Below are 27,979 nucleotides of genomic sequence, written 5' to 3' on the forward strand. Positions count from 1 at the left end.
TCTCTTACCAGCTGTGCCAGGAAGTTATCTTCCACGCACTCCAGAAACTTCCTTGATTGTCTCCCTTCTGCCGGATTGTACTTCCAGCAAACGTCAGGTAAGTTGAAGTCCCCATGAGAACAAGGGCTAGCAATTGTGTGACTTCTGTCAGCTGCTTTTAAAACATTTCACAGGCCTCCAGATAGAGCAGTCTATAACATCCCACCAGGATGTCAGCCTTGTTGGTCTTCCCCTTGATCCTCACCCATAACAAATAAACCTAATCATTCCCAGCACTGAGCTCTACAAAACCAAACCACCCCCTAACACACTGAGCCACCCCACCGCCTCTCATTCCTTGTCTGCCCCTTCTGAAGAGCTTACAGCCATCCACTGCAGCACTACAGTCCTAAGAGGGATTCCACCATGTTTCAGTGATGGCAATTAAGGCATAGTTTTCTTGCCACACAATGGCTTCCACCTCCCCTCTTTTGCCCATGTTGCAAACGTTAGTATAGATGCACTTCAGCTGGGCTACTGGACCCCTCCCAGCCACGGTATGCTGCCCCGAGCTCATATCTAGTGAGTTTCCACCTCTAAGTAAAAAAGTTGATTATCACACAGCACAAGACCACACAAGTTCTGGCTGCCATTCCCAACTGCTGTCTACACAAGAAGAGTCACTCTACTTCAAATGAAATCAGGGCATGTAATTTAATGGAAGCCTGGTATACACAGGCCAGAATAACGTCATCGTACTCCCCCATATCAAAACCAAAGTATGGAGACTCAGTCAACATAAAGCATTTATAAGAGTGGTGAAATCCTTGCTATTAAGTGCTAATAACTGCCTCATGTAAAGTACCTGTTACAAATGTCTGTGTAACTGACTGCTTTAATGACCAATCACAAACTTCACTGACATATGGTTGCACACTCTAGATGTTGCAGAATTAGGATTTCAATCTACATCTAGGTATAGCAGCCATGTTAATTCACTGAACCATCCAGGCAAATTAAGAACTGCCTCAGTTCCTCTTTCACCCAGAAAGCTGCATTTCATTTTCTCTGAAAGCTTTTAAAACCATTTCCAAAACAAGACAGGTAAAAACCACTTGATCTACGAGCTATGTAGATTCTGGAGAACTGCAACCCTAAGTTTCAGGTTAAAAACTTTAGAAGGGAAAGATCATTTAAGGTTAGCTTACAAGTGCCTAGCACACAGAGCACTTAAAGAATTTGGAAAGATTAAAATGCGTGAAGAATAAGAAAAGGTAAAACCTTTAGGCTGAAATAATCCAGGAAGTTTATGGGGAAATCTATTCATGAGTTGTTTGCTCCCCAGATTCCTACACTTTCAGTTCATTCAATCAATGAAAAGAAAAAACAAACAACCCTCCACTGAATATGAAAAGTGCTCTAGATTGCCTTAGAAGAACAGCATCACCTCTGAAGTAACCATAAGTGAGAACTAAAAGAGGAAGGTGACAGAAAACCATCTTTTCAACATTCAATTAAAAAATATGTCAGGCTTTATACAGATCGGTGTTATGCTATTATATAACAGTTGGTTGACAAGTTGGTTCTGATTGCTGTAGCTTTAATATCTCCCAATTTACAATGTTACATCAGGCAATATTACATTTGCACTCGGTATTAAGTAAGCTATTAACATTTAAGTTATTAACATTTTTTTAACATAATTATTATTAGTTAACTCTATTAGAGGGAAAAACAACCAATAATTAGATTTCCACAGATAGCAATAGGGCAGAAGAACACTATTAATACAATAAATGAGTTTCAGTACTGGTGCATTTAACTTCAGAATTTATATTTTGCATTCAGTGTACTTCATGTTAATAACTATCTGTGACAATGTATTTCCACTGCAATATTCAAGAAAATGCTGTGATATGCATTCATATTTAAAACACACATGGACAGGCTGGAAAGCTTAGCTATCAAGGTGAGCTAAATGTTACATTTCACTAAAAGATATTACAGAAATTATATTTTAAAATTACGGTTTCTAACTCTCAGGTGTAACTCCTGTTTTAAAGAGAAGTGATGTGCTTCCAAAATTCTTACTGAAGTTTTTGTGAAGAAGGCACGCTACAGTTTTTGTCCCTGATATCTCCTTTCTCATAGGTGTCACACTGACAGCGCTGTCATCAGCTCTGGTGGCTTTAAACCCATTCATCTCATTCAAGCCCTGGCTGCCCCACTGATCCACGCTCAGACCCAGGAGCTCCTCCTTCCTGCCAGATGTCTTTTTTCCAGCAAGAAGCTCAGTGATATCACATACAAAAGCCCAGGAATGCTATCAGAGCAACAGAACAGGAACTAAGTTTCGAGCACTGACTTGCACTAGATCATACACACAGAAGCATGACATTTTCAGACTACAGAGCACAAAAATGAACCCTTTCTCCCAAAAGCTAAACCAGTGCATCTCTACGCGCTCAGGCAAGGTCTTCAGCACGGCAGACATCTACAATCTGCATTTGTTTGCTTTGTGTCATGGGAACTACGCAAGGAAAGAAATATCAAACTGTATTCTCTGCTTAAATACATTTATTTACTTATCACAGGAAATACTACTGGCAGGCAGCGGGCTGGCTGCTCGGACATTCACTGAACATTGTGATCTCATGCTTTTGAATTGGCAGATCTCAGTCTCTCATACATGCTTGGAATTCATAGATTAGATAAGGAAAAACAAGCAGCTTTTTTTTTTTTTTTTTAATTTACAAGTAATAAGTTACATTAAGAACCCCAATCACATCCCCCCAATTTGCTCAAATAATACATGACTGTTCCTGTATGCTACCTTCACATAACAAAATGGAACAAGACCCATTTTTTTTTTAGTCTGTTCCAGTGGGAATCAGTGGGTCACAACCCTTACTCAGGTGATACCTGATACCCCCCCTTCCCAGCTCCCACCAGCAGCATCCCCCTAACAGCACAGCCTGAAGAAGGGGGGAGCACAGGACCCCTGATGCTACTCAGCCTCAGAAGTGAGACTCCTTGCTGCTGCCAATATCAGAGGTTCTTTTGCTGCAGAGCACCTTCAAAGCTTCACCCAACTTTGCATTTGCTCATGTCGAGACCAAAAGGTGAGGGACAGGTCCTATTGGCATCTCTACCTGTGAGCAGTTGTGGTGGGCTTGGCAGAATTTCCAAGCCCTATAAATACCTTGGGCAATGTACAGGCTGCTCAGGGAGGTGGTGGAGTCACCATCCCTGAAGGTGTTCAAGAATCATGTGGACGTGGCACTGAGAGACACGGTTTGTGGGCATAGTAGGGGTGGGCCAGTGGTTGACTGGATGAGGTCTTTTCCAGTCCTAATGACTCTACGATAGGTTGTTGGGATGGGCAAACAGCCTTCCTTTTCCCTGCTACAAATCAACCTGCATCCTTACCTTTGTCATCTCTGCCACAGCAGGCAGAAGACACACCGGCTACTTGGACAACAGTCACCTCTCAGCATCACCACGTCTGGGATCCTGTCTGAGCACTGGCTGTCTGCAGGCTCCTGCCAGCCTGACCGTGTGCTCACTCCATTGTTCTGGTTTCCTGTTACTGGTGTGTTTTTTAAGCCAGCAGTTTGTGAGGTGCAGGTGAACAGAAGAGCAAGCTGATAGATTCTTTAGGTGAAAATCTGAAGCCGGCATATGGCAAACTGACTATTTTTAAAGGTGGTGAGTCATTCACTGATTTAAAATAATCAGACGTGTTAGTTCAGAGAAAGGCTTAGTATGTTACACCATGCATACAATTAATGAAGATAAATGTCATACTATACTTTATTTTGACATTTTGAGGCCAGCTACCTGACACCAAGCTTTGTAGAAGAAAACAACATTTGCATTTGTGGGTATTTATTACTAAATAACAGCATTTCTTCATATAACTCTGACATAGTTCATCAGAAATAGCAGCACGTACTCCAAAAACATTCAAAGCCTTGCTGTTAGAAAACAACCCAGGAACATATTAGGGAAGTATTTAAAAGGTACAAGTGAGATCAGAACTTTAAAGAGTACATATGCACATCAGTTTCAACTACACCTACAGCTTGGAAGCAAGAAAGCAGCTACTGCAATACCAAGGCAACATATCACAATACAGACACAGAAAAATGGAAACAAGCCACTGTACAGAAGAAGTACCTGTATAGCTATGTGGGGTTCTACAGTGAAATCATTACTTTCCAAGGAAGATAACAACACCTCCACTCCCCCAGTGAAGGTGTACCTTCACTAGGAGAGAACAATGCCAGAATTGCACTGTATTCTAACTTTGAGGCAGCCCTTTCTACCTTCTATTGCATGCATGAGAAGAGTAAAAAACAACTGATTTTCTCAAAGTTAGAAATAAGAATCCTAGAACAGATAACCCAAAGTTCCCTTGTCCTTTATAAGCATCCTATTCTTTCCTATTTTCCTTCTCTGTAGAGAAAAGCCCCTACAGCACACGTGTCACACTGACTGTACAGGACTATACTAATATGAACTGAACAAATGGTACACCATGCTTCATAAGAATCTGTCCATGATATTTCAAATGACACCAAAAATAAAATAAAAGGGATTCCTCTCTCTATTTTTGTTGTTGTTTAAGCTTGCTAATAAACTCACATCCATTACAACCCTAGGTCATATCCAACAGAGCCTCCCTGTTATGCTCAAACAGGTGCATTATAGCTGAGGTTCACAGTCCACATCATCACAGAGCATTCTGGGTCGGAAGAGTCCTTAATGCTCATCCAGTTCCAACCCTGCTTTCCAGACAAGAAGTGGGAATAAGAATGCAATTGCTGCTGTCTTGATGCACTAGAACCAAAACATTTACACAAATCTGCTTTATGCAACCTACAAGATGGTCCTACCTTCCTATTTTTTATTATTTTTTCATTAAGGATGGCCATGGTATTGCATGCTCTGGGGGTGGGGGACGAGCACGGCGTTCTCCTGAAGGGATGCTGTCATTTGATCGGTGTGCTCGTGCCCTAACACACGCAGATCTGCTCTATTACTCACGCACCTCACGCCGATTCTCTCCGCCCGCCGAAACACCTTTTCGAAATAACACCACGGAGCAGCCGACAGCGTGCCGAGCGCTCGACAAACGCACAACAAACTCAACGCAGACAACTTGCCAAACACGCGGAAAAAACGCCGATAGCGGTAAGGGCTGCTCGGACGGGACCTCCAGGTGAAGGCAGACGGACGGACGGACGGCCGCCCCCCCCCACGCCGCCCTCAGCCCGGCGGCAGCCAACGGGACGCGGCGCAGCAGGGCCAGGTGAGCGGGAGGAGCCTGAGGAGGGCAGCCGGCCGCCGGGCTGCGTGAGGGGTTAGGCCCCGGGTCAGCCCCTCCCCCGCCCCTTATCCCTGCCCCCCTCCCCCGTGCCAGCCCCGGAAGCGGCTCCCTCGCCCTTCACAGAGGCGAAGGGACCGAGACCGGAGCCGTCCGCACTAACCGTCGGGTTCCCGCTCGCTGGCGCAGCGGCTCCGCCTCGGCCTCACGCACGCGGCTCCGCCTCGCGCCCCATCCCGCCGCCTCCGCCGCCCGGCCCGCAAGGACGGCTGAGGAGAGGCGCGAACTCCGCACCGCGCAGGCGCCGCCGCCCTCGCTCGCGCCGCCGCTCGGGGCAGCGGCTCCTGCCGCCGCGCATGCGCAGGGCGCCCGGGGGCGAGGGGTGGGCTGAGGGAGAGAGGCACTCTGCGCGCGCGCGGTGGCGCGAGAGAGAGGCGGGAAGGGGAAGGAGGCTCCCGCGCGCAGAGCATCATGGGCTTTGTAGTTTTCTCGGGAACGCCTACCCGAAGCGGAGTGGGCCGGCTTCCCGCCAGCCGGACTACAGCTCCCAGCGACGCTGAAGAGGGAGAGAGGCAGAGCCGCAGGCGGCGGCGCTGGGTGGAGCCGTGGCGCTTTAGTCCGTTCGTCTTGTCTCGTTTCTAACGCCCCGCAACGGCCGTGCTGGGGGCGGCAGCTGATACTGGGAGAAGCAGCGTGCCCCTGGTATTCCTGTTCCAGCGGCCTCCTGACCGGGATAAACTCACAAAGCTGGGTCAAGTTCACAGAAACCCTCGAGGCAGGCGAGGGCAGCCAACCCCATTTGAGCAGGTTTACAAGGAAACGTAAGCATTAGCGATGTCTGACTGAAGCCTTGGTGAGCCACTGTCCTTAGAATTTGTGACACAACCAGCAAGAAAAACGGCATGTGAATACAACAGCTGGCACAGCTCCACGGATGTTTACATCCAGTTCATCTTGATAGCCTTGCTGCTGAGTTTTACACTGACAGCACGTCATCCTCGTGTAACTGCTTTGAACTTGAATTGTCACCGGCTCCTCTTTGCCGTTCTGTGGAGGGTGAGAAAATGGAGAAACACTGGATGCAGCATGAGGAGACCTGTGCCAAGAAACACATCTCCATCTCCACACGCATCCTGTTTACAGAGATATTCAAAAGAATTTTGTATGCCTCGTCTTTTCTGTTACGTGAAGCACCTGCGTATCTTGAATCCTTTTCAGGATTCCTAACCAACAGGGGAATGTGTTTCAGTCAGAAGCAGCCCGATTCATTCCCACAGCCTCGGACATAATCCCTGAGCTTTTGGACACATTAATACAGTGGCAGCGTGCCACCTGCTTCATTTATTCACTTGAGATTCAATACTTCTTAGTCCCTGTCAAATGGGCTCTTTGTGCAACCTTCTGTGGTAATGTAAGAGGTCCCCCAGAGGAATTTGTGCTATTCAGTAGGAAATACAAAGGGGAGGGTTGTAAACACTCTGATTAGTGTTGGAGCACAGAGATATTGTTGGAGCACAGAGATATTGTCCCCTCAGCGTATTACATAACCATGCAACTTCCAATTTACCTCCTCCCTTCCAGAAGAAACAGTTTAACAGCAAGTACTTGCTGGTGTATTTAACTTAACATCACAGCTCATGTCTTGGGGTTTTTCACTGTACAAAGGCTGTATTACTTCTGGCAAAAGAAGAGAGGAAGGTTACTTCAGAAACATCCGTAGTAATTTGAGATGATTGCCTGTAAGAATCTCTACTTGAAGCGAGAGGCTCTCAGCTCTGAAGAATGAGCATTATCAAGGCTGCTGCCAACACAAGTTCACACACAATGGGCCTATCAGCTAACGAGCACAGAACGAATCTTCTCCCATTTTTGGATAAAGACAAATGAGTGATTGTGCGCAGAGCTTAGTATTTCAGTTTACTGCCATGTGAAACACATTTGGATAACTTCTCACTTCACAAAACTCATTGTGGTCTGAAGCTTGCTTACTTGAGGGCACGTTCTTGCCCTACACACCCTGCATTTACTTAATTCTTACTGTTTTAAGGACAAACTCAAGAAAAGATGGCAAGCTCTCTGCTGTATCTGACCCTCCTAAATGTAGTAAGGAGAATACTAGAATTTTAGAAAGCCTTTTTGTTAGAAAATAGGAAAAAACAGAGCTGTGTAAATGAGTAATTCCCTGCCATTTTCTCAAAAGAGGCTGAGTTTATCTTTTTATTAAAGATAATGACTACATTTTATGGCTGGCAGTCTAAAATAGTGCCTAAGCCGCCATTTTAGTATCTCAGGTTCTAAGTTTGTCCATTGTTAGAAAAAATTGCTTCTTTGAACAATTAAAAATGCCAAATATTAGCTGATTAATAGGCAAAGCAAGTTCAGTATTTCACTGGCACTTGGTCTGTGTGATCGGATCTGCTGGTTCAATGGATGAGCTCCATAGGCAGTGAAGCACTGTGAAGTCCTTTTTGCTTATACAGTTAAAAGAGCTGTGCATACAGTGGAAACTAGAAGGTATCTTCCAGCAATCAGTTCCTTTACATGACCAAAGGCCAAAGCAAGCACACTCATGTTAGCACAGAAACCATCGATCTTCCTTGGCTAACCACATACTTGAACTGAAAGCTGAATTTGAAATATTGTAATGAAACACCTGTTCCTTTAAAGGTGAAGAAAAGCTGTTGCAGAACTTGAAAGAAGGGCATTCTGTTCAAAAGGGGGAGTGAAAATGTTTACTCAAAACCCATGAAGGGAGGGGAGTCTACATGGGCTGTACTGTTCCAGAATAGAACAGAACACCTAAAAGAAATATTTTAGTTAGAAAAACAAGTATCACTTATACATCACAAGTACCCCACAGCAAGAGAAAAGACAACCAAAAGAGCTGTCTGATACCAAATGGAGCCTGTGGTTGGATGCCTGCAGGGGTTCAAAACTCCTTATGGGATGTATAGGAAATGCGTTTTGAGATCACAGAAGACCTACTATGGGATCTGTAGAAGAACCAAAGGCAAAGAAAGGGCAGGATCAAAGTTAACACAGAAAAGACTTGAAACATGTTCTGAAATATTCCTAAACATATGTAGGTGATGCTTTACTGATATTTAAAGCTAAAGGAAATAAATTTGCAAAAATAAATTTGCAGTATCTTTTTTTGCAAAACAGAATAGGACAAAATATGCAACCATCCAAAACAATTAGTCTTCTGTCAGAATGTACATTTTGGCTATTGAGAAAATTCTATTTTTTTAATTTATATAAAGAAAAAACTTAAAAGGAAACTACAGTTTTAGTTTTGGAAGAACAGTGTTGAAGAGTTAATTCTCTGTATTATTCCAGCTGTTTAAATTAGTAACTTTTATAACTGTGTTTCCTGGTAACATTTGCCCTGAGAAAATCATGAGAACAAAAAACACATGAAACAGTAATGTCTTTTTATTAAAATACCTCTCAAAACACTCATCATAATAAAATACATTTGCTGTTACTGTATGACATTTGCATACAGGCAACACTTACAGAAAACTCTAGACAGCATCAAGAATTACAAAATTAAGGCAAGCCCCAGAAAGTGTGCATTCTTCCTACCTACTCTCAGGCCTTTACACAGACAAGTGTATTTACATTTTTATGCTGTTCCCCAGGCATGTTTCAGGCGGGTCCTCTCCACCCGTGCTGCTCTTGTGACTTGACCTCCCACTGAAATTCTAGTGATGTCAATGGTGTCACAGATGGAGAACAGCAGGCACCTAACCAGAAACATCAGGCCCATCTTCTACTCTCAAAAGATTCAGACAGTGCTTCAAATCATTTAACACTGCAAGACCTTAACCTTGCTATGACCTGTAGGAATGCTTACTGCCTACTTCCTATCTTGGTGAAGAACAATGCATCATCCTCCAACCAAAAGTAGTCACAGCTACTTTTAACAAACTCTCCCCCTTCATTCATTCTAAGAAAACCAAGAAAAAGATCATATGAATCATCAAATATTCGAAGATCAGCTCCTTCATTGAAAACTAAATTCTTCTGTTCACATCCATGATTTATCATTTAATTGCAAGTTTAAAGTATGCAGGTACTCCCTTATCTACTAGCTCAAAACAATAAACATTTATCTTTCAAGTACTTCTTTACAGCTGAGAAAAGAGATTGAAGAAAGTAACATTATTTCACAACAGTATATTTAATATATATGTTTATTTTGTCTTGTTGAAAGAGCTGTATAATGAGAGAAAATAAAAAAGCATTAAGGCAACCTTTTCAAGAAAATATATTTAAAATGACTGCTTTCATTTGTACATGGTACAGATATTCAGGAGTGACTAGAAAACAGTTTAATCCCTCTAGACAGAGGGCAGTGAGAAAACATGAATAGGTAAATTCTTTTTTGTGTGTGTGCATACAGATATATGCATATATGCATTAAAAAGTCAAGGCAATAAAAAAACACATCATTATAAATACCAAAAGCTGATCATTAACTACTCATACATTTCATTTTTGCACTTAGTACCATTATCAATGGAGTCTTAATTGGGGCATAAAATTGCCACGCAACTGTCAACATACTAAAATTCTTTCTTAGAAAAATGGACAGTGTCCTATGCTCAGAACATCCGATTTTTGCCTCTGGGGGCACATCTTCCCTTCTTTGGTGATGACATCTCATGGGAAAAAAAAAGTAAGACTTATGTTTTGGAATAAATATTCATAGCAAACTACTAAATGTGAACGCATCTGCTGTCAGCTGTTCAGCTGATAACCCTGTAGCACCTGCTAGTTCATGCTGTTTTGTTTTCTCATTTATTAGTTATATTCAAAATAAAATGTCACATTTCCTTTACTGCACTGAATGTTCAAAGATTAAATGACCCTAGAGAACAGTGCAAAAGGGAGGAGATGCAACTGCACCTAATAGCCTTGCTTTGGTCTCTCAGAGAAGACTGAAAAGATTTTTTTTCATTTCCTAATGTATGTAAGAGAACATGGCAAATAAAACTGGTAGGAGAAGCATCTCACTCAGCGTTTTGTAGGGCAGCCCTTCTAAGAAGTCAGGATTTTATCCATGACAGCCCGTGATTTAAACTTGAAGCATTAATTATTCTTTTTTGCCAAATAACGTTTTCACAATAGAAGGCTAAGCTCGGAAACTAGAAGGCAATAAAGTTAAAAAACAAACACACAAACAAACCACTAAGACCAGGCACCTGAAGAACTCTCTCCCTGCAACTCAGTATCCATTTATTTATTTGTTGAACTTTGATGGTGAGAAACTCATTACCATATTCGTAAGTTTTCCCTACTCTGAACTACAAGATATTGCATTATATTCTGAAAACCAATATAGTCAATAGTATCAAATCAAAAGAAAACAATCAGAACAGCAAGGATGAACACAGCTGTACCACTTGAGCAGAAGAAAAATAAAAGATTACGTTGAATATTCTACAAGTTAGCCTTGCTTGCATGAATTTAAAAAAAACAAGTTTCAAATTTTATACATCTTTTTTCAACCAGCTCCATTTAATTGCAACCATTAGGCACTCCACCAAAATGCAGGATTTCCAATCCGCTTCTCTTTAACTGAGAGGGATTACTTTGGCCTCCATATTACTGTACTGCAATTTTTCTGCTTCAAAACATACAGTTCATACATTTTACAGTTTTACTGCCATAGTCGATGCACTCTGGCCCGATACACTCACAGCAGGCGTTGTGAAACCATCGGTATTTGGATGCTCCCATGGACTCGCAAGAGATCTTGCACTGATGTATTGACATGCAGTCATCAAAATACACCACAGTACACATGTGTTCTAAACCAAGAGGGGGAAAACATTTTAAAAGGTCTTAAAGTATTTAAAAGGTTACTTAAAAATTAATTACACATGCAGCTTTTGAAGTAGGAGTTCAAATCATTAAGACCGTGAGGCATAAGGAAAAAAAGGGTGACAGGGAAGCAGAAAAAAGAGACAGAGATCCAAGGTGAGATCTACCAAGCTTCAGTTTTTATTCTCTGCTCTCCCTCTGGATGATTTATTTATTTTTAAACTAAATTGTGTCTTTTTTTTTATCCTTCACAAAGTCATGAGGGATACTTTATGAAGTGTAAAGATGAGCTATGCCAAAATAACAAGCAGGCATCCTCTGAAGGTGCACAGCCTTAGCATTAAGATACCACTACTACAGTTGCTAGCAGTTATTACATGCTATAAAGAAAAACAACATTTTTAGATCAGTTATTTTAAAAACTTATTTAAGTATAAACATTTTCTCCTTATCCCCAACAGTATTCTTTAACCACATTAAAACCACATGTTGCTAGAGCTAGAGAATCCCATTTTCCTCAACATGAGAACAGCACAGCATGCTTTTAGTTATTATTTTAAGCAACACCAGTTTTACTACTAAGATTAAGAAATCCTTTCTGCCTTTTTGCCTAAGCATCATCTTTGCTGTCTATCCACCATGCAATTACTTGAAACGCCATGAAGTTTGGCATCATAACCCCAAACTGGAGCTGAGGCATTCACTACATCCATAAAACTAAAACATCCCTCCCCTGCCTACTTCTAATTCCCCAAGCTGATAAATCCCATCATCTTTTTTCTCTGCCAACTGAGTGATTACACCATGGTTTGTCCTCTACAGGATCTCTGCACCATATCTGCATAACTTGGCACTCTGTGGGGGAAAGCATGACTGAAAGCTGCCTACAAACATGAACACCTTACTAACACACATTAGGCAGATCTGTGAGCTGCAAATGTCAAGAGGCTTTCTAGCCTATTCCTCCTTAAACTGCACGGATCCAGAAGAAACGTACTGACCTACATTCCAAGGAGGATTAGAAAAATGTAATCCAAACATAGATGGTAAGTCAGGCAGAGTTTATTTTTCATTTTTTTAAATGATTATGGAGATAAGGGGAAGGATGAGTAACCAAAGGACTTGGAGCCATGCAATTGTTAACATTTATTCAGTCCCTTGTATGTAAGCCTTGTGCTGAAGTGCAGCACAACCCCTCTCTTCAAAATATGGTACCTCATAGATTAGCAACCTCAGCAGCACACAGGTCTCTTGGCAAGTTCTTAAGGTGAAGGCCAGAGGTGAGCTGAGATCAGCAAGGGGCTCCAGCACCCTACAAGACATCAGATCTATGCACTCAGTTTCCCCAGTACCAACAGTAGATGACCTTTGTGCTGCCCATGCTGCTGGGCACATGGCAAGGGATAGCACAACGTATGAGAAAGCACAATGCAGCTGCTAGCTTTTCCATGGATGCTTCCTCCTTCTTGACATCTGGAAACTGTGCCTATCCTGTATAAGAATTAGAATCTGTCAAAACGCTGATGAAGGAAACCTGATAACTGCCAAATTATTTTACTGCTGCCTGAACAATTGCAAGATAGTCACAGGACATGCTGCCAGCTCACTGAATGCGAGACAGTATTCTTCGTTCAGACTCTGGGCTGACATACACTTCTTGTAGACACCACATACAATGCAAAAGGCATTAAGGATCTCGAGGAGGAAGTGCAGATCCAATGTTGAAGCGTTTTTCTGCTTCCAGGAAAGCTATGCTGTGAGTAATGCTGCAGTCATCTAAGAAATCTTGGAGTACCTGAAGTACTGCTGAGAATGTTCTGTTGACATGCAGTGGTTGTGCAAGTCCTGTCCCATTCTTGGCACTTCTGTTTCTCTAACACTTCAAAATAAAGCCTCAAGCCCAGTAACCATAGAAAGTTCTCACAGATCAAAACCTCCACCTGAAATCCACCAACATATCCACAGCTTCACTGAGGATGCTTTCTTTACAGGTGGGACGGGAAAAAAGCAAAACAGAAGCATACATGTAGCACACAGTGACCTCCCTAATCTGCACCTAAAGGGCTCAGTTAAAGCAAAAATGTGGTAGGGAGATGGTACTGGCAGCAACTGCTGCATCCACTGAAGCACACAGGTAGGAATCCTCCCAGGGGCCACACAGAATTGTGGGGGTTGTAAGGGAATTCTGGAAATCAACCTGCTGCAGGTTCCCTACAACTGGCTGCAGAGGAAAGAACTGAGGTGGATTTTGTATCAGGTCCAGAGAAGCTGACTCCACAACCTCTCTGGGCAGCTTGTTGAAGTGCTCTGTCATCCTCAAAGTAAAGAAGTTTTTCCTTGTGTTTATACAGAACTTCCTGTATTCCAGTTTGTGCTCACTGCCCCTTGTTCTGTTGCTGGGAACCACTGAAACGAGCCTGGTCCTATCCACTGAGTCTCACCCTTGAAATATTTATAAGCATTGATCAGACCCCCCCTCCCACTCCAGTCTTCTGTTTTCCAAACCAAGTCTTTTCTCATCAGGAGATGCTCCAGGCATGACTGATCATCTCTGTCTGCCAGACTCTTTCTAGAAGTTCCCTGTCTTTCTTTACCCAAGGAGCCCAGAACTGGACACAGTAATCTAAATGTGGACTCAACAGGGCAAAGCAGAAGGGAAGGATCATCTCCCTTGACCTGCTGGCCACACTCTTCTGATGCAACCCAGGATCCAGCTGGCCTTCTTGGCCACAAGGGCACAATTCTGGCTCACAGCATTCAGCAACTCTGTCTTGCTTTAGAGAATATACATGCACTGGGTAACCTTTTGACAGCAGCAACAAAAACCTGGGATTGCCAGGAAGGAGCATACATACACCCTCTAGTCCCAGGATGCCCAGACAGCTCCAGGTTTCTGCCTCTCTATCTTCTCACAGTAGGCATTCAGGTGTCAGCTGCAAGCACAGGAAGGCCTCTGTCCCAAAACAAGTAATCCTAAATCCTTCTGGATCAGCAGGAATTAGAACAGTTAGGAGCGACCAACCAAGATCATTAAGTTCAACTATCTGACCACTTCAGGGTACTGAAATACATACTGAAAGCACCTGCTTGAAGAATCATCTCCTCAGAGGCCTGAACCACCCAGAGCTGCCCCATCTCTGGAAGTCCTCTGTGAATGAGGCCCTGGCTGAAGGTATTTCAGCTTTTTTCTACCAGAGATGCTGAGATGTCCTTCTATAGAAGTGAATACTTCTGTCAGTGGGAAGGAGGTCAGTGGATGGGCACCCCTAAGACCATAATCCTGGTAGAACCAGGTGAGAGCAGTGAGGCCTTGTGATACTGGTCCAGGAAATCAACCTCCCAGCACCTAAGTGGGGACAGAAGCAAGATCTCAGCCATATTGAAGTAGCAGCAACAACCGAGACCATTAATCTTGATGGACTGGAGAAGGAAGTTTATTTTCACATGCACATGGAAGCCAAAAGATTTGGTCCTAGATGGCCAATCCAGAAATGCTGCAAAGTGGGGAGGACAGCTTGTACACACCAGGCCAGAGCTAGCGGTATGTCTGGCTGGTTCCCAGTAGCACTTGTAAGAAACTAGAGTACAGAATTAATGTTCAGAAGACTAAGCTACCAAACACATTCTGAAGTCTTGCTCATTCAGAGGCATGTCAGCTAAACTGGTTCTTTCTTTACCTGAATACCTTGTTCACCACATGCTAACCTTGTCCCTTGCTCAGTAGGGTCAGTGTTTCTACACAGATAAAGAATTTTTGAAAGCAGGAAAGTTGCTCTCATCAAGCACTAAATCCCTCTTTTTGGGCCACAAAAAGAGTCACAAAGGAAAAAAATATCTTACAGGCTCAGTAGGGATCTGGGAAAGTATTTAAATTGTTTCACAAATGTAATTGCACAGGCTATGCTGACTCCCTCAGTGCAGATAAAAGGATGCTACTTGCTGCATTAACAGCTCTTTCATTAGCATTTTGCCCGTTTTCACACAGAAAGGACTATCAGATAAAGAAGGGGTAGGAAGAAGAGAGAGCAGTGGGGGACTGACAGCTACACAGCTCTTTTCAGAACATTAATTTTTCTCCTTCTCCCCCCAATTTATAACACATGAAGGTTGTGTGGGAGAAACAACAATGTAGAATCAAATTTAAATTCAGATGACTAGAATAAACAGGCTCGTATTTCTGTCAGACTTTGCAACAATACTCTTGGTGCTTCAAGTGAGATCTGTATCAGTACTTGAAGAATTTGGCAAATCCAAGAAGAGAAAACAGCTCTGTTGTAAGTTAAGAAAAAATGCTTATCTGCAAGATGAAGGAACCTTCCTAGTTAATTACAAATCCCCATGTGCTACCTTGAAAATTAAAGGTGCTTTATAAGGTAAGTTGCCTGCTTGTCTGTTTCGTGGTAGAAGAGGAGGTAATTGTCTGCCTGGCAGCCAGTTTGATGTTAGTCAGAAGTTATTGGGGAAAAAAAAAAAAGGCATTTTTTTAAATGTGTTCCTAGCAGACTTACAGAGATAGGTGCCCTTGACTGGACTGCTAGATCTTCTCTACCTGGCCAGCACTCAGTGGAAGCATAAGTGCAGAGCTGACACCATCCATTGTGTCACTGAGCAGTTTAAGTCAGAATCCCTCAGCTACAACACAGATTTCGTTTCATCAGCTGCCAAAAGATTATCTACTTCCCCCCTCTCTCTCTTGCCAACATCCTGTCATCATCTGCAGCACTTAAGCTTATTTATACATTTGAACTTGCAGTTCAGAGCTCTGAGGGTATCAGCTAAAAACAAAGCAAAAAATAAGGATAAAGTACAAATGTAACTCTAGGTTAATAATCACTGCAAGTAGCGAAAATCACTTGAAGCAGCTGCTCAAACACCAGAAACCACTGATACAACGAACTCGATCCAGCAGCTCAATGTGCTTTGGCCACCAGAGCGTTAGAAGACTGCTCACAAGAGGAAAGGGAAGGCATGCACTAAGACAGTGATAATTCAAGGTCTAGTGGCTGCAGTAGGCAGGGGCAGGACAGGAATGCTTTATGTGTCTCTGCATTCCATCTCCACGCTAACTGGCGGCCTGGCTCCATCCCACTGTCAGGCACAAGGCCCTCGGGTTCCTGGGGCCAGCACTGCTTTTCCTGGCACCCACCCAGGGCTGTACATAGCAAGTCTGGCACCCTAGACAGCTTCATATTGATCTCTGCATGGACTCGTGTTGAAATGAAAATCAGAACTGTGTTACAGAATGTGGCAAGATGTCTTTATAGGCAGAGCCTATCCAAATTTTGGCAAGTAGTCTGTAGGCCTACTGTCCCCTCACCAAAACCTACATCTCATTACCCCCTCTCCCTTTCCAGGCAACAAAAGAAACGACTGCTGCCAGCACACCATGCTGGAATGAAGCATGCTGTGTGTGCCCATGCTGGCTAGGCTCTTTGGCACTCCACCTCCTACTCCTCCAGTTTCCAGTTATTGCTTCCTCAGTAAATTCATCCAAAACCTTTTAGAAATATTGCTACCGCATGGGTCACACAACATCTAATACAAGAGTTTCAGCTCCTCACGTGCCCTTACTTCCACCATAATCAACATCAACTGACCAAGGCCAGCAGTCAGTTTTTGATTTCCACTTATTTTTCTCATGGATCAATTCACTGGAGTTTTTATAAGAAAATCTTAACGTGATGTTCTGCAAAATCAGATCTCAATCTACTTTGTGGCCAAGAAAAGATACCTCAGCAGCATTACAAATTTAAGTATTTAAAAGTATAGGAAATTGAAAGCCATTTTCTACTCTTTCCAGTTCTTTGCTGGCCAGTAAGATGGAAGAGGCATAGCCAATGATTACAAGAAAAGCTCTGACATTTATTTCTCTTCTAAGTATCTACTGAAACCCAAAATTCAGTGGCATTTGGTATTTCCAAACATAACTGTTATTTTTGGAATGCCATCATTCCAATGAAAGTCCTCTCAGCCTAAATCTCTAATACGATCTTAGCAAATGAAACGAAGGAGACTTTTGACTAAGAAAAAACTGTAGCTATGTATTTGTGTTGTTATACTCAGAACTCCTCCACAACCTCGTGATGCAATTCCAATTCCAAGTTTAATCCAAAGCTATCATTAGCCCATCCTGTTGGCATGGTAGTAAAGAACTGTCAGGGAACAGCCAGTTCGGCTGTAGAACCTAAGTACAGTGGGATATATTCAAGGTTGTTCCAAGCATATGTTTTTTTTCCAAGTATAATTTACGTCTTTAAATATTGTAGTGTTTGCACACATGGCTTTTCGTGGCTTGCCATTTAACATGGCTTTCTGCATCACTCTCATGATGGTAAGCATTTTATTAATGTCAAAGACATATGAATGAAATGTTTTCTGCCCATCTGGTTTCCCAGTTCTGGAATTAATTTATTTTTCTAGCGTGCCTTAACCAAAGGAAGTCAGAAAAATTGCCATTACAGTTCCATATAATCAATAGCAGCCCTACTCAGCAACATTACTAGGTCAAAGGTTCAAGATGAGATGGAAAAGCAGCATGTCCATCAATTAGGGAATCTTGCTTTGATAAGATAAAAGAACCATCACAACAACAACAAATGTGGTTACTGATACTTAAAGCGAGTATTGGGAAGGAAGCAAAGCATTAATCATGCTACAGTAAAACAAATCAGATGCTCTTTTCCCCTTTTAAGCAGCTATTTTACTAAGAACTACTTAAGAGATTCTTTCAAGGCTTTCAAATGATTTGCACATTAAAGTATTTCAGGTTTAGTATGGAAATTGAGAAGCAAAGAGAATGTTTCTTAAGCCACTGCTCTCACTACACCAAACTTCTAATCTTTTACCCTGCCACTCAGCAAAAAAAACAAAAAGCCAAAAAAACCCCCTCTAAACTCAAGGTGGAAAAAAAATATATGAAAAAAATAAAGGCAGTAAGTTCATACGCTGTTTTGTCATGCTCAGAAGAAGACTGAATTTTTCCCCCATTTTTATGCTCGGAAAGAAGAGGCTAACGCAGACAAGCACAGAAGATGCACTGAGAAAGCTGCACTGAGAAAGCTGCTGGAAGAGACCAGAAGAGAAACTAGGAATTCAGACACTGTATTTATTACCTTTGTCACTAGAGTAAGGTGCGTGGATGTTGTTGCTTGGAACAGAGACGTTCTGATGCTGTGGCTGGTTCACTGTTTCTAAAAAGGAAACTAAGTTCTCGTGATGCGACAATTCTTCTGCAACAGGGAAGGAAACAATATTCCAGTTCAGCTGAGTATCCCCTTCTGTGAGCGCTCGGAAAAGTGAAGGAATTGGTTCATGCAACTCCTCCACAGTGCTTTTGGATGTTGGAGGTGTGTCACTGTAATTGCGAGGGTTGCACATACCTGCAAAGGAACGAGAAGCTAAGTTAAACAAAAATCCTTTCTTCTTGGAATCTGTGGGTGTATATATATATACAGAACCCTTCTATTGATATAATTCCCATTCTTAACTCAATAGCAGAAGCGCCACCAAAGACAGCAGTGCTAACTTACAATAGCAGCAGGTTTCAGATCTCAGCAGAATTCCACAAAACACATCTGCAACTTGTGAGACCAAGAAAAAAGAAAAACCTCTTTTTCACTTCCCTTTCTATGCTATAGCATTACACTTCAGAACACAGAGTTCAACTCAAGGTTTGTTTCCCCTGGGAAATGTGACAAAGCACAGCATGACCGACACTGGCATGAATTCGGAACGGGAGCCTACGACTGAACAAAGATAGTATCTTGACAAGTCTTGAGCTTTGTGAAACTTTTGATCACGATTCAAGTATTTGATGTTATCTGCTTCAGCAGTGCATTACATCTTACCAGGCACCTGCCAGAGGTGCAAAGATCAGCACCAGGAGAAAGCAAGAGTCTGCTCTCTTTACCTGCTTAGACATGGCTGAGATGAACCGAGATTTTCTGCTTAGTTGGAGAGGTCACTACAGGCAAAAAACACTTATTTCCACATTACCCCTTACACATTTTTTTCAGTATCTCCTGGGGAATCTTTTTTGAAATCTGTTGTCCACTACTGTAATCCTCTTTGCCTCTTTGTTTCTGTAATATGCAATGCAGGTGCCAGTCTTTCATTAACCATTTAAATGCAACCCATTATTATCTGCAATTACTGTCTTTTAATCAAAACATTGAAACCTCTAAGACTGAAAGTAAATGTTACACATGCATAGGTATTTAGAACCAGAAGCCATAAAATGCTATCAGAAGTCACCTGGCAAGAGACAGAGAAACTGATTTTCCCGATGCGCATCTGGATATCATTTTGGGTAGTTTTACAGTTACACTTTTAGACAGCTACAGCTGCAAAGCAAATCAATCCTCTTCTTCCAAAGCAATACGAAGCACGTATGTTTGAAGTCCACCTGCCCTATGCACTCAGCAAAGCATCTCTTGACCTGCTGATGCATTAGGACTCCAGTTTCAGAAATCATATTTAAACTAGAACTTTATAGAAAAATACAATCTCTTCAAAGTAAGTGCTGGACAGTAGAAGTAACTCCTGACTTCAAAGCAGACATGACCTGGAAGACAGCACAACCCATCTGCTTTTATATTAGACTTGATCAGTTTACAGAGACTTAGCTATCAGAATGACAGTGAAATCTCCCACTCCAACTCTACATTAATGAGTAATTATTTCAGAATAGGACGATGCCATACAGCCAAGGTCTGAGGCACCTGCAGAACCACCAGTACTGGGAAACTGAAACTAAAACCCTGCTAACTGCTTTACTGGATAGCACTGAGGGAAGCAGCAACAGAACAGGGAGTAATGTTCAGATCTAGAAAATAAACTGTGTAGACTTTTTTTCTTTATAATCACAGTAGCTAGGTTCTTTTTCCTAGAGAATACCTGTGCACAAAGCTCTACTTTCTGAACCAGAGAGCATTTCTGGACAAAGTAGCCTGCTGTCATGCTCCCTACCCCTGTGACTGAACAAGACTACAGCACAGTTCAGTACTGCATTAGAAAAAGCAAGAACACATGGAAAGGACAAAGGGGGCAGGGGGGAAATATACACAAATCTATTTCACTCTTCAGTGAGTCCATTAAAGTATTTCAGCTCAAATAGAAAAATCAAACTATAACACCTCTTTCAAAATTAATAGCCAGCACAGGTAGATGGGCTGAAAATCCTTTATGCCATTGGGAAGAGTCTCACGTGCACCCGAGTGTTCCGCTCCATTCCTTAATTACTGAAGGACAGACAAAGAAGGTAAGCTGCTGAGAACCAAGCAAGAAGCAAGTTGTCAGAAAGCATATTCACATCATGATGGAATGTGAGAAGCAATGAAATGCAGCGAAAAGGAGCACTCTGAAGCACTCATCCTCATGAACTCAGAAAAGAATCGACCAGCCAGAAGCTGGGAGAAGGTACAGTGATCAACATGCCTCCTATTTATGGGAACCAGATGGATTTGTATGGCAGTGGAGGGCCCAGCAACGCCAGGATATGAATTTTTCAAAACATTTATAACACGAGAAGGAACAAGAACATATCCCTCCTTCTGCAGAGGCAGCATTCACTAACAGAAATCTTGGCACAGTGAATGTGATCTGTTGGTAATAATGCTGTCCTTGTGAGGGCTGTCATCTCATCTTACAGAAAGAATCTGTATACCTTCTTCTCATGCTCCAGAAGCAGATCTTTTTGCAAATAAAAGAGTGATGAAAAACATGAACCGTGCTTAATTACAACTAGTCCAAGGACTCACAGGAGAACTCACATTTCCAATTGCCCCTGCTTGGACTCCAACCCCATAAGGAAGGTGCTGTGTAGTTTTGTTGAAATGAAAAAGAAGTCCACAAACAGATTGCAAAATTACTATTTAGTGATGTCGGCACTACCCAAGCAAAACCTGGACCACCACCATGTACCTCATAAAGCAGATGTGGCCTTCTGGCATGTTGGTCCCCATGCTAACTCATGCAGTACCCATAGAACAAGTTGCAAGATAATTAAGGATCAGATTTTGTCCTGATGCTTAACTTTTACAGTAGAGCTGTGACTTGAACGCATGGCAGGGGGAAGAAGTTTCTATAAATAAAAAGAAATCCCCAACAATTGCAAACTTACCAACACAGTCACAGCACTCATCCCAAAGCGTGCCAAGGCAGAGCATGCACTCCTTGCAGCAGGAACAGTTCCCTTCCCCTGGGCGGCACTGACACAGCTCCTGAAAACAACATGAATGTGTTACACCCAGTAATCCCAGACATGAAATGCCAGCAGGGCACAGCAGTTCTTCCTCTGGCCACAACTCAAGTTCTGGTTTTAGAACAGCTCTCTACACTACTCGAGTGAGAAAATCGTAGAAGAGTTCTAGCCAAAGAACCAAGCTGAATTTACAAATGGATCTCTTCAGACTGTTTTGTTTTTTAAGCTGAAATTCTGAACGCAAATCTGAAGTCTGCTAACAAGTGTTCAAAAGAGAAAAAGTCCTATTCATGGAAAAGCTTTGTTCACCTACATGTTCCCTGAACACTTTTCCCACTGCAAAACCAAATTCAAAGAAGGATGTTTCTTTTTGTATAAATAGTGCAGATGAGGTATAATTTGGCTAAAAAAAGGAAGCTCAGAAGATGTGTAGTGCCTACCATCACATCTATTTGTGGATCTTGAAAGGAATGTATTTGGTTTAGCCATTGGAACACACTTATTTTGCAGATCTCTGAATCTTGCTACACACTGCTCTCTATTTGTTGTATTAGTAGCTGTATGTGGGTATATATATATTTTTCTGAGGTCCAGCCGATTCATTTCTGCTCTTCCACTATCCCCAGAACGACACCCTGGATACTTCAAAATTGTAGTCTCTTGAAAGTAAAATGGTACACATACACTCTTTAATTGTTCTTAAGACAGAAAACCAGAAAAGACGTGGAAGCACAAAGATAACACTTTCTGCTTCCTGCTTCCTAAACCTGAAGGCTCTGGTTTGTTTGGCAGTCCTCCTGAAGCCGTACAGTTGAGGATCCTGAAGCATGGGAACAGCCTGCACGTACAAAGGAAATCTAAAAACCAGGTGGCCCGCCTCCCTGCAGCTCACAGACACGTAGGAGCAGCTCCAAAGGACCTCAGCTCCCAGATGGCAGCCTGCAGGCGTGGCTCATGCCCTGGTCCTCCATGCATCTGGAAGAGCGAGGCCAGAGGCACGTCCCTCTCCCTTTCAGGGAACTAACACAGAACCAACCCCCAAATCCACCACAGATGGGCCACTGTACTAATGCAGTTCATCAATCCATTATTCTTCCATTTGCTTTGGCCCAGATTAAGAATTAAAAACCTTCTTGAAGCCAGCAAAAAAAGCCACACAATCCAGAAACTACTGTGTTTCGCACAGCGCTGAGATGCTGCCATTGCCTGCATAACTTAATGTAAACTGTTTGCACTTTTGAGTGGCTGAGCATCAATTCCTCCTCTCCACATGCATTTTTGCCATACACAGTCTTAGTAAGTCTTGAATTTTTATTTACAGGCTGGAAACCTACCAAGATTTTCAACTTTTTCACTCTCAAAGTTTACTCATGTCACCTATTACTATGCTGTTTCCAAGTGAAGGATGAAAAACAGGCCCGTCACTGAGAAATACAAAGTTTTCCACAAGAGGAGACAACTTAGAAAGATGACTTATGTGAATGAATGACGCATTTCTAAAATATTTATCTTTCTGTTCAATAAACAGATTGTGTCAGACTTGAGGAGTAAAAGCTGAATTAAACAATTTTTAAAAACAACCAAGAATACAGCACTGCTGTGTTGGTCAGTGAGCTCTACTGGGATGTATTCACATTAAACGTATCCTACACATTTGCTCTTCAACAGTAAAACTGGGCAGGCAACTTCACATCTATTAAAGACATTGCAACACCAACAAGGCAGTATGTGGGTGGAGGCTACTCTCCATAAAATATTAAATGCAATGTATGAATCAAAGCTAGAAAACTCACTAAATTTGAGTTATTTCAATTTTACAGCCTGCATTATGCAGTCTAAGACTATTCTCACAGAATTAAAAGTAATCTTAACTTCTGCATTTGCAATACAAAAATAATATAACAGAATGGCTGATGGGAAGGGAGCCCACCCAGTCCCACCCCATGCCATGGGCAGGGCTGCACCCCAGCAGCTTGGCTGCCCAGGGTCCCATCCAACCTGGCCTTGAGCACCTGCAGGGATGGGGCACCACAGCTTCTCTGGGCAGCTGTGCCAGCGCCTCACCGAACTCCGAGCAAGTGTATGTCTGTATTCTTAGTGTCTATATGGACAAGGACTATCTAGGGATCTCATCGCTATATCTACCAGTATTTTAACAAGTTTATTTTTATACAAAAGGCTTAGAAACTTTTTTTTTTTTTTTTTTTTTAACATGGAGAAAGAAGATGGAAGAAAGAGCAATCATGTTAGTCTTATGCACAGCTCTTCAGCCCCTCCTCCCTGGCACTGTCCCTGTAGGGCAGTAATCGTATGTTTTTCCATCCATGCGTTTGCATGTCCACTGTTTCCTTAACCAAACTCAAGTTCCTACTGACTCACCCAGACCGGACACTTGTGCAGGATACATCTTCTTAAAAGAATGCTTCCATGGGACGTGGGTGAAGTGAAGCAGAAAAAGAAATGCTCCCTGTTGATAGCTGGGGGTGGCGAGGCGTCAGTGGAAGAAAATATTACTCATAATTGAGCCTGGCAGCTGCCCAGACTGAACTACTGAGGGTGCACCAGTATTCTGCTAGGCAAGAAATGAGCCTCCCTCGTCTAAAAATACACATTAAATAGGAAGCAGACAAGTTTGTACAATAAAGGTATTTCTGCTTCAGAGAGCAAATAAAACCTTTTACAAGGTATTTAACATCTGCATTTTTTCAAAACTTTCTTGAAGTGACAGAGACTGTTTTCTCAGTGTGGCGAGAAACAGGACCTGAAGGCATTGGCAACCTCTCTGCAAACTGGAGGAGGGAATGAAAGAAAATAGCTCATGTTTTTTTCCTAGAACAGTTTAATAACAGAAAATCTCCTGGAAGCAAACCAGACGGGATTATTTTGCTAACCCGACCGCATTACATTCTACAGCTACAAAACACACACCAGCAGAAATTTTTGGATATGCAAGCCTTGAAGTTAAAATGTGAGAGCTGTCGTTGGCCAAAAAAAGTCTTGTAAATACTTGAAAGCTGGGAAGCTCATGCCCAACATTGACAGGAGGGAAAGATAAACCTTTAGCAGGCATCACCAACGGTGGCATAAATGATGTAAGTCATGGTGTCCCCACTCTGTGTTCTCATCTTCTCTGTGCATGGGAACCCCAAAGCAGAAGAAATGCTGGAGAAGAGGTGCCAGGCACCACTTAGGCAAGCAGCCTACCCAGGGAGTGGGGCAATAGCACCACTGGGGCTCAAGGCTCAATGAGCTGTGCCCAAAGTCAGGGAGGGAGTCGAGCTTGTGGCCCCTCTCTGCCTCTGCTCCTGGATCTCAGCCACAGCTCCTCCAAACCTGCAGGAACCACCAAGTTTCTGCAAGGGTGAAGCCAAAAAGGAGAAGTTCCTCAAGCTATTTGCTTATGGAAAAAACATAAAATCCCAACACAGAGGCACCAGAAAAGCTACAGCCATCAAGACCTAAGAGGAAAGCGTGCAACTTGTTGGTCCCACGCTCTGTCCTGGATTTAACAAAATAAATATTTATGTAGGGACCACCCTTGAGCAGAGCAGCTCCTAAGGAGTGGCAGTAATGACTGTTCTGAAGCTGGCACAAATATTTGTGTTAACCGTATGGAGAGCCCCACTGCTCCCACAGATGCAGATGGCCAACACCATGTCTTGCCTGCTCCCCAGTAACTTCAGAGCCACACTGATTTGGCTTCAAGCCATGAAGCACGCCGAATTAGAGTGGTTATAGAAACAGGATAGGGAACTGCACAATGAGACAGTCCAGAAAACTTACGCTTACCAAAGTACTTTTAATACAGATTTCTCCAGAAGGGTTTAGAGGGAAACAAGAACACTCAGATATACCGTACTGCGCACCAACCCAAGAAATATGATGTACTTCAGAGAGCAGTGCAATGCTTCTGCTGCAACAACACTTGAAGATTTAAGAATAAGGAAGAAAAAAGCCAAGATGAGGGATATCAACATCTTGGTCAGAACTTCAGGAGCCTTCCCATCTGCCTTCCAACCCATCTGCCTCCGTCACTCATTGACCTGTGACCATGCATGACCCCAACACTGTAGTGTCTCAAAGAGCAATGTGTGGTCCTGATTTTAGAGAAATGTTTTAAGAGCGTGTCCCACTGTTACAAAGCAAGAGAGCACATCCCTAGGGCTGTGCTGCTATGAAGATGCCGATGCCCAAGCAAAAGACAGCATTATCACTGAAAAACAGTGCCATAGTCACTGGAAAGAAGTAGTCAAAAGCCTTTCTCTCTCTCTCCCTCATTTAACAACTCTGTAGACAATGGCTGAGAAGCAGCACTGTTTTCAATTACTTTTTCCATTTAAAGCAATGGCAGTGCAGAAGTCAGAAGGATATTTACTAGCATTTGTGCTCTCTGCTTTTCCACTTCCAAGCTGCAGTAGGAAGCTGGAGCTGATCACAGGAAGGTTCCTTTTTTCCAATGTGGTGTCAGAATGTGCACTCAATTCACCGCCCATCAATTACTAATCAGTAGGCAGTGGAACTGCTCACAGTTCCTCTAAAAGGACCTCTCACTATACTCCCAACCACTGCTGGAAGAGCAGCTGGGGCTTGGCCATTCCTTCAGCCCTATGGACAGGCACACAGTGAGCCAAAAGCAGCAGCTGGGCTCAAGCTGAACATCCACTGTTCACAAGCACAACTCAAGAGCCCATCTTAGGTAAACACACACTCTAGGAGCTTGCTCATCTCCATTAGTAGCCAGAAGTACTTTAGGTTTGTGAGGCACACTGGAGCTACACCAGCATTTGTCCTCTCAAAGGGTTTTCAGCCATTTTCAGCTTTACAACCCTCTGTCATGGGGAGTGCCATTCAAGGAGATGCTCAAGGCCAGGTTGGATGGGACCCTGGACAGCCGAACTGGTGGGGGACAGCCCTGCCCACGGCACAGGGAGGGACTGGGTGGGCTTTAGTTTCCAACCGACACCATCTGTGATTCCATGATAAAACAGCCCTTATCTGTATCACTGGGTCTTCCCAGGGGACAGCTTCAGAACTTTAAGGCAAGCAGAGGCAGCGCGGCCGCTGTACCTGGATGAGGCACTTGCTGACGTCGCTGGCACACAGTGCCTTGTTGCAGCCCACTGAAGAGCGGGCCCACAGCAGCAGCAGCAGCAGCAGCAGGGATGCGCTCAGCGCCGCCCACGGCGACCTCATCGTTCCAGGGGTTTGCAGACGGAGCTCGACCAGCACTGAAACCATTTTTCACCACCAGATAAAAAAGGGAAAGAAGAAAAAAAAAGGCAAACATTAAAGAGGCATGACAACAAACCCGACCGCTTCTCTGCCGGCAAACTTCTCTGTTTGAAACTTCTCTGCCGTTGCGCTCACGCGTTAAAACTGCACCGCATTTCAGGTGAACGAGGTCAGGTCTGTAACATCAGACCTGACGGCCTATGAGCAGCGACAAATAAAACGCAGCAGCGAAGCCCTAACCGCGAAGGCATCGTCCGGGCGGACACCTTGAGCCGTCGCACAAAAACGAAGCTGCTACGTCAGCGTCGATTCATTAAACCAAGCTCCCGGGGGCTCCGAGCGCCGCATTTTACAGGAGAGACGCCGCGAGGGCTCAGACCGGCAGGAGCGGAGAGCGCGGGTCCGCAGGAGGCTCCCCCGCCGCCCGCGCGTGCCCCAGGGACCCGGGCCGAGGGCCGGAGCCCGGCACGCAGCCCACGTTCGGGCAGAGCTCGCGGCGAGCCCGCATTGTTCTCACAGGAGGGAAAGGCGGACGGGCACGGGATGGTCGCCGCCGCCGCCGCCGCCGCCGCCGCCCCCCGCCCCCCCGCCGCCGGCACCCCCGGGCCTCAGGTGCAGCCCGCGGCCCGACGGGGAAGCACGCGGCGGGCCGCCCGGCCCCAGCCCCGCTGTCAGGGAGCGCCCCGCCGCGCCGCCCGGCTCCGGGACACCCGCGGGGCCCTGCGCCGCCTCTCCCGGCCTCCTCCGGCGGGCGGCGGAACGCTCCTCACAAAGCCGCCGCCTCCCCGCCGGCTCCATCCTCCGGCGCCGCGCCTCCGCCCTTCGCCCCCCTCACCGGCCGGGCGGCCCCGCTCCGCCGGCGGCTCCGGCTGCTCCGCGGGCGGCTCCGGCGACCGCGCGCCTCAGCTCGGCCGCGGGCAGCGCGCGGGCGGCGGCAGCGCGGGCTCGCAGCGCGCACACGGCGCAGGGCCCCGCCTCGGGGCGCCGCAGGGCCCGCCTCTCGCTCCGCGCCCGCCGCTGAGGGGAAGCCGAGCGCGGCCCCGGCGGGCGGGTTGGGCTGTGCGGGGGAGAGGGAGCGGTCTGCTCGTGCTAGAAAGATGCAGGAGGAGCCGTCGCTTGACGATGCCCCGTAGAAGCAGCCTAGTTAAGCGCCGGGCAGGAGCTCGGCTTTTGTATCGGTGCGCAGAGACTGCTGCGGAGCTCCGGGGCCGCCGAGCCCGACGCCCCCACAGAGGTTGTGGAGAGCCGCTAGGCACGGCCTGGGCAGCCGGGCTGCGGGGCGGGTGTTACCTCTACGTGGCGATCTGGGAGATGAAAACGCAGTGAACGCTCCACAAAGCAGAGCTGCCGTTTTCATGGAATCACAGAATGGTTTGGGTTGAAAGGGACCTCAGAACCCACTCTGT

General features: G+C 44.4%; 2 protein-coding genes across 4 annotated transcripts in view; both read right to left on the bottom strand.

Annotated features, from left to right (window-relative positions):
- The window catches only part of RALBP1 (ralA binding protein 1), a 30,267-nt gene extending 24,604 nt beyond the window's left edge, over positions 1-5,663 (bottom strand). Inside the window, exon 1 of one of the 2 annotated variants that reach the window (XM_031588966.2) lies at positions 5,472-5,663. The gene's annotated coding sequence lies outside the window, so the exon portion shown is untranslated. Of the gene's footprint in view, positions 1-5,032; positions 5,329-5,471 lie in introns of those variants that run through there. The other variant, XM_031588967.2, reaches the window with a different exon arrangement.
- Positions 5,664-8,725: 3,062 nt separating this feature from the next.
- Positions 8,726-27,944, bottom strand: TWSG1 (twisted gastrulation BMP signaling modulator 1). Of its 2 annotated transcripts, none has more exons than XM_031588952.2 (5): positions 27,864-27,944; positions 26,409-26,569; positions 21,261-21,360; positions 18,253-18,519; positions 8,726-11,127 (listed from the first exon to the last, which is right to left on the bottom strand). In XM_031588952.2, the coding sequence occupies exons 1-5, from the start codon at positions 27,928-27,930 to the stop codon at positions 10,946-10,948; spliced, it is 777 nt and encodes a 258-aa protein (XP_031444812.2). In that variant the 5' UTR covers positions 27,931-27,944; the 3' UTR covers positions 8,726-10,945. The 2 variants fall into 2 exon arrangements, with proteins under 2 accessions (XP_031444812.2, XP_031444813.2); XM_031588953.2 differs by lacking the exon at positions 27,864-27,944 and adding an exon at positions 27,409-27,505.
- Positions 27,945-27,979: the final 35 nt, after the last annotated feature.

The sequence above is a fragment of the Phasianus colchicus genome, chromosome 3 (assembly GCF_987193195.1).
Source record: "Phasianus colchicus chromosome 3, bPhaCol1.hap1.1, whole genome shotgun sequence".
Taxonomy (NCBI): Eukaryota; Metazoa; Chordata; class Aves; order Galliformes; family Phasianidae; genus Phasianus; species Phasianus colchicus.

What these genes read in the sequence shown, in the direction of transcription:
- TWSG1 (XM_031588952.2), bottom strand. Translation starts at nt 27,930, where the DNA reads ATGAAAACGGCAGCTCTGCTTTGTGGAGCGTTCACTGCGTTTTCATCT. An exon ending in TCCCAGATCGCCACGTAGAG is followed by an intron (nt 26,570 to 27,863) that starts GTAACACCCGCC and finishes AAATGGTTTCAG; the next exon opens with TGCTGGTCGAGCTCCGTCTG. An exon ending in TGAGTGCTGTGACTGTGTTG is followed by an intron (nt 18,520 to 21,260) that starts GTAAGTTTGCAA and finishes GTTCCTTTGCAG; the next exon opens with GTATGTGCAACCCTCGCAAT.